The sequence below is a fragment of the Cariama cristata genome, unplaced genomic scaffold (genome assembly GCF_000690535.1).
Source record: "Cariama cristata isolate BGI_N322 unplaced genomic scaffold, ASM69053v1 scaffold22593, whole genome shotgun sequence".
NCBI classification, from domain to species: Eukaryota; Metazoa; Chordata; class Aves; order Cariamiformes; family Cariamidae; genus Cariama; species Cariama cristata.
The window spans coordinates 12076-17724 of record NW_009606950.1 but is presented as its reverse complement, the minus strand read 5'-3'; the positions used below and the strand labels follow the sequence as shown (position 1 = coordinate 17724).

The 5649-nt window shown below is 56.1% G+C and overlaps 1 protein-coding gene across 2 annotated transcripts in view; it reads left to right on the top strand.

The window, feature by feature from the left end:
- The first annotated feature begins 252 nt into the window (after positions 1-252).
- BCL2L1 (BCL2-like 1) overlaps positions 253-5649 on the top strand; it is a 17143-nt gene continuing 11746 nt past the window's right edge. The window contains exon 1 of one of the 2 annotated variants that reach the window (XM_009696561.1): positions 253-969. In XM_009696561.1, coding sequence (XP_009694863.1) covers positions 415-969 — 555 coding nt within the window. In that variant the 5' untranslated portion in view covers positions 253-414. The remainder of the gene's footprint in view (positions 970-5649) is intronic. The other variant, XM_009696562.1, reaches the window with a different exon arrangement.

Below are 5649 nucleotides of genomic sequence, written 5' to 3'. Positions count from 1 at the left end.
GCCCGGCCCGCAGCCGGTCTGCCAGGCAGTGCCAGCACCCGGTGAGATCCCGGGGCTGGAGGCCGGGGGTTGCTCGGAGCGAGCCTGGGGGTCCTCTGGGGCTCGAGGTTGGTTTCCCGGGAGGGGGCTGTTGCAGACGGTTCTCCGTGCGGCTTTAGGCTGGTGACCCTGAGGTTCGGCATAAGGCTGCGGGATGATCTCAGTCTCACGATAAGCTATCGGTGTTAATGGCACGGGTGCATCTAAAAGCTGTAGCGTTAACCGTTTCTTTGCCTCTGTCCTCCTCTGGTGTTTGTCTGTGCGAAGGTCAGATGTTTCCGTCGGTCGTGAAGAAGCGTGGAGTCAGGACCTGCTAAGTGCTGATCTGCTTGTGCTCTGGACCATGGACTCATTGAGGGCGTCCCAGGTGTGAAAATGTCCAGCAGTAACCGGGAGTTAGTGATTGACTTTGTTTCCTACAAGCTCTCGCAGAAGGGATACAGCTGGAGTCAGCTGGAGGAGGAGGATGAGAACAGGACGGACTTTGCAGCAGAGGAGGCTGAGATGGACGGCATCCTCAACGGGAGCCCCTCCTGGCACCCACCCGCCAGCCACGTAGTGAACGGAGCTACCGTGCACCGGAGCAGCCTCGAAGTCCATGAAATTGTTCAAGCAGCCGATGTGAGGCAGGCGCTGAGAGAGGCGGGGGATGAGTTTGAGTTGAGGTACCGGCGGGCTTTCAGCGACCTCACTTCCCAGCTCCACATCACCCCCGGCACAGCGTATCAGAGCTTTGAGCAGGTAGTGAACGAACTCTTCCGTGATGGAGTGAACTGGGGTCGCATCGTGGCTTTCTTCTCCTTCGGAGGAGCCTTGTGCGTGGAGAGCGTTGACAAGGAGATGCGGGTATTGGTGGGACGCATTGTATCTTGGATGACCACGTACTTGACCGACCACCTAGATCCCTGGATCCAGGAGAATGGCGGATGGGTAAGAACCCCTCTCTGCGGTGGGGATGGCTGCCCCTGTCCTCCCTCGCTACAGGCTGGCAACAGTGCCAGTCAAACAGAGTGCAGTTCCATGCAATGTTTATGCTAGCGCGTGTCCTAGACTTTGCAGGGAGATAAAGGGGCATGTAGCCTTTCCCTCTGTGTTCCTCACACTCTATCCCAACAGGGTCAGTCCACTGCGATGACATAGCTTATGCTCAGTCGTGTCCTTTTCCATCCCTGTTTCTTCTCCTTCTCCCTGGATGTTACATAAAAGACCTGTTTTCCAAGAGCCTTTGGAAATCTAATGTCATCCAAGCTTGTTCAAGTGGGAGGCCTTCCTCTCGGGCGTGTTCCTGGTGTCATTTAACAGCAGGGAGTGGAGCTTCCTCCTCTCCCCGCACGCAGTGCTCCAGCGGGCCGGCCTGTGGTCTGCGGGGGTAACAGCTACTTCTTCATTCTGGAGACAGGACTTTGCCTAATGCTGTGCTCATCGTGAAGCAAATCCCACAGCAGATCCGGGTGGGAGGCTGGGTGGGCTGCTGGGCCTGTCTGAGCTGGTGCGGTGGGAGCCAGGGCTGAGGTGGGAACAACCTCTGCACTGGGGAGCTGCTAAACCTGCAGCTGCTCCTCGCTTGGCAGGGAGCAACGCTCCCAGCTGCCCCAGCAGCAAACCCTGTAAGCTTTCAGTGGTGAGCTATTAACATGAATAAGCATTTCTTCAGGAAGCATTCTTGAGATGCCGGGTCTGGCTGTGCGGCGCTGCCTGGGACTGCCAGCGGGAGGTATATGACCTACAGATGTCTGAGTTTTCTTTTTGCTTCTGCCTCTTAGTGATTCCCTGCTGGTGTAACCTTTACTGGTGCCTACTGGAAGGAGTTCATGCTGTCAGGCGTTAGCATCTAAACGGTGGGGAACTGCCTCCTTGGCGTGCTGGTGAGCTGAGGCCTTTCAGCCCTTTTCACCTCATAGTCCATCAGCAGGGCCCTGCCCCTCGAGGAGGGGGCAGGAACCTTTGAGGCCAGCGCTGTGCTCTGCACCCTCCTGGCAGAGGAGAGGCACGGGAGCCCGGCAGAGCTCCCCAGCTCCTCGCACCTGGCTGGCAATGCCGGGGATCCTGGGGAAGAGGGGGAGCTGGTGCACCCAGGGAGGGGGAGCGCGGTTCACGCTGGGTGCAGGAATTCCAGGAATGCGGCCGCCCTGGGGCACTGCCTGGGTGGGGCTGCTCGGGCAGAGGACCTTGGTTTCGATTAATAACCCGGGATCTGCTGGCCATTTTATCAGGCTGTATCTGGCCCATTAGCTCTCTCATCCTGCAGATAACCCTGGCCAAATACTGAGTTCCTTCCCCCTCCCCCTGGCTTTGGCTTTTAAAGCCACAGATTAGTCTTGGAATTGAGTGATCAAATTGAGGTTTCCAAGCTAGTGTGGCTGTTGCTGTTAGTGACGGATTGGGCTGTATCCTGGAGACCTAGGCGATAATGCAATCTGATTTTTTGTAAATGAACTCTCTGGGGGATTTAGATTAAATCACTGGTGGAAAATCACTGGTCCTTGCTTGCGGGGAATGAAATACCTCCTCCCTCTGTTCCCCACCCCCAACGATCACGATTCAGACTCTTCAATTTTTTTGTGTCTGTCTCTAAATTAATTGTTTGGAGCAAATATTTGTTCAACAGATTGCGGAAGGGTCAGGACTCCTCTCTATCTGACCCGCCCACCAGCTCTTGCTTTGAAGTTTGCCCTTAGCCGTGTTTCCCACCCAGGGGAACAGCCTTGCTCTCTTCTTCTGACCTTGAACGGGGCTTCTAACTTCACCGCTCAGGCTGTGCCGGTGCCAGGGCTGTGCCGGTAGCTGAAGGGGAGCCGAGCAGGGTGGTAAAGGCCCTAGTCGCAGCGGGGATCCACCCCACCAGCCACCAAAAAATAAAAAGGGCTGGGCAGTGTGGCTGCTGCCAGCCTGTTGCAAACCCCAACCAGTGCCTGTTTGATGTCTCAGCTGTAGCTTTCCTCCGTACTTGGGTTTCACCGTGTCCCTTCTCGGCGGGCAGCTGTGCCGCTCCACGTGAAGGGACGGCACGGTGCAGCGGCAGCACGGGGGCCCATAAGAGCTCCTGAGTGCCTCTCAAGTGGGCCATCCGTGGGGATGCTTTGCTTTTCCCTCATGCAACTCCAGCCGCAGGGAGAAAACTGCTGGCCTGCTGCCAGCTCTCCCTGCAAGAAGAGTGGCATCCTGCACTTGCTGCGACAGAGCGGTCCCTCTCCTGCTGCCCTGTTTGCACAGGGAGCCCATTTGGTGCATCGGAGCTGTTAGAGCCTGTCCCGTGCAAACAAAGCTCTCCTGAGAGGTGCAGCAGGCAGGTCCCGGTGAGAGGGATGCAAGTTCTGGCAGGCCTGCTTGGCAGGGACCGGGTGTTTTGTGTTTTGGAGTGCTGCAGCACTTCTCTTCCTGGAAAGCCCCTCTGAAAGAAGGAAGGAGCACGGCTCCATCACAAGTGTCACACAGCCCGGTTGCGTAGGAAGCTCTGTTTCATTCCCCACCAGTGGAACAAAGGCAAGCGTAGGACGGCTGCGGGGGGCAGGTTGCCTTTGGAGGGGCCTGTTAAGGCTGCTGTGTGCTGGGCTGTAGCAATTTTCCTGAGAAACCATTTTTTGAGGGGAGGGGGAAATGGTAAATCTCGCTACATAGTGTTAACATGGGTTTATTTTGTCCTGTTTACTGGCTCTGCCTTGGTTTGCCCTCCTCTCTGCAATCTGGCACTGAGAAAATAAACAAACAAGAACAACCCGACGGGGCCATTTAATAACCAGCCAGAAGAGAGCTGCTGCCTCGGTGAGCCATCAAAACCAAAGACGAGGCTTTCCTGGGGCAGTTGCTTTGGCCAGGACCAGATTCCAGTAGCTGTGAAGTTCACACGTGATCCCAGTGGGGATCGGGAGTCGTGGGGGGAGAAATCTGGTGAGTGGGAACGCAGGAGGGGGAAGCGCAGGGTTGAGCGGGAGAGAGCCTGGCAGGCAGAGATGTACTGACCGTGCTTAATCTGTTTGAGAAAGTGAGCAGTAGTTCCTGCCTGGCTGTGACCTCCAGTGGATGACAGCTTTTCCTTCGAGGCTAAATCTACGTTCAGAGTGGAGTTTGAAGAGGGTGTTCTGTAGGGGCTTGGAGGTGGATCTGTGGACATAGAGGCAAGAGATTTGCTCTTTGCAGGGTGTATGGTGGGGACCAGGATGAAGGGGCGGTGTCAGGCCAGGACTGAAAGCAAACAGCATCTTTGTCACCAGTCTGTGACATCTGAATCCCAACAAGCTGGGTCACGCTGAAGGAGGACGGACTGCTTCCCGTCTTGGCTCTGTGCGTCCCGGGCTCTCAGCTGGACCTGGCTGCGCAGGGCTCGGTATGCCGGGACATACGTGTTGTGTTGCTCTGTGGTGGGACTGGAAGCTTGTGGTTCTGTTTGGGGAAAACCCTTAGAAGCTGTCAATATAGCAAACTCATTTTCTATCTTTTAAATTTTTTTTTCTTGAATGATAGGAAATGACTCAGCCTGTGTCATATGACAGAGTGCAGCTGGGATTTCGTCCTGTGCTTTTGCTCCAACCTTCTGAATGGTTTCAGGTTGAGAGCTAGACTCTTCGGAAATGCTTTTAGGCCTTGTGCCGTTGCCCAGGTATCCCACACAAGCCTTCACTGCAACCACCACGTTCTCTAGCTGATCCCGGGTGCCCCAGGATCCTTGCACCTTCTAGATCTGAGGTTTTTGGGCAGTGTGAGATAAGTGCAAGTTTGAGTTCTGCTGCTGTTGTGCCTGAGACTCGGAGAAGGAGCTCCGTGCTAGGTCTGCACGGCACACATGGGAGAGGCACAGCTGTGCGTTGCACCGTATGGGGAACCCAGCTCCCTCTGGGATGAGCGCTTTTCCCAAAGTTCTGCTGTTTTGAATGTTAACACTGGGTTTTGGGGATGCCCTGGCACTGCTAATGCTGTTTGAGATGGCAGCCATCAGCTTCACTTGCTGGCCAGCATGCGACAGAGCTGGCCATAGGAGGTGACTGTGGATAGCCAAGGCCGTGCTTTGCTGTCTTGGAGATGAAGCCCAACCAGTGGTCTGCGAAGCTTAGCTGAGCTATCGCTTTCCACTTTGTCCTCTGTAATTATTTTACAGTCTGGAACTCTTGCAGCCGAGACGATGCCCCCATTGTCATCACCCGCTTGGGATGAAAAAACCACTCTCCTCCTGCCAGCCGAGTCCCCTCTCGTCCCCCCGCACTACGGGGTGTTCCCCTCTGGCTGTGGGAGCTGCCTGCCTGACAGTCGCCGCCTGTTGCGGCCGTCCCAGGTAGCTGTGTCCTCGCTGGCGGCTGGAGATCTGGGCTCGCCGTGCAGATCCCTGGCAGCTTCTCGCCCTGCCTGCGACCTGGGAGGCTTTTCTGCAGTGCTCTCCAGGAAATGCCATTGGAATGACTTCCTGCCCCGGCCCGCCGCAGCCTCCCCTGCCGCTAGACCGACAGGGATGCAGAGGCAAGTTTTCAGAGCTTTGCTCGTCGCCCCGTTTACTCGGTTCTTCTTTGGGGCCCTGCCTGTTTTCCTCGCTGCCTCTCAGTGTGCGGTGCAGTTGGATTAGGTTCCTTAGGTCTGTGATTAGAGCAGGCGCCTGGAAGGGAAAGCTCCTGCCCGTTGCTG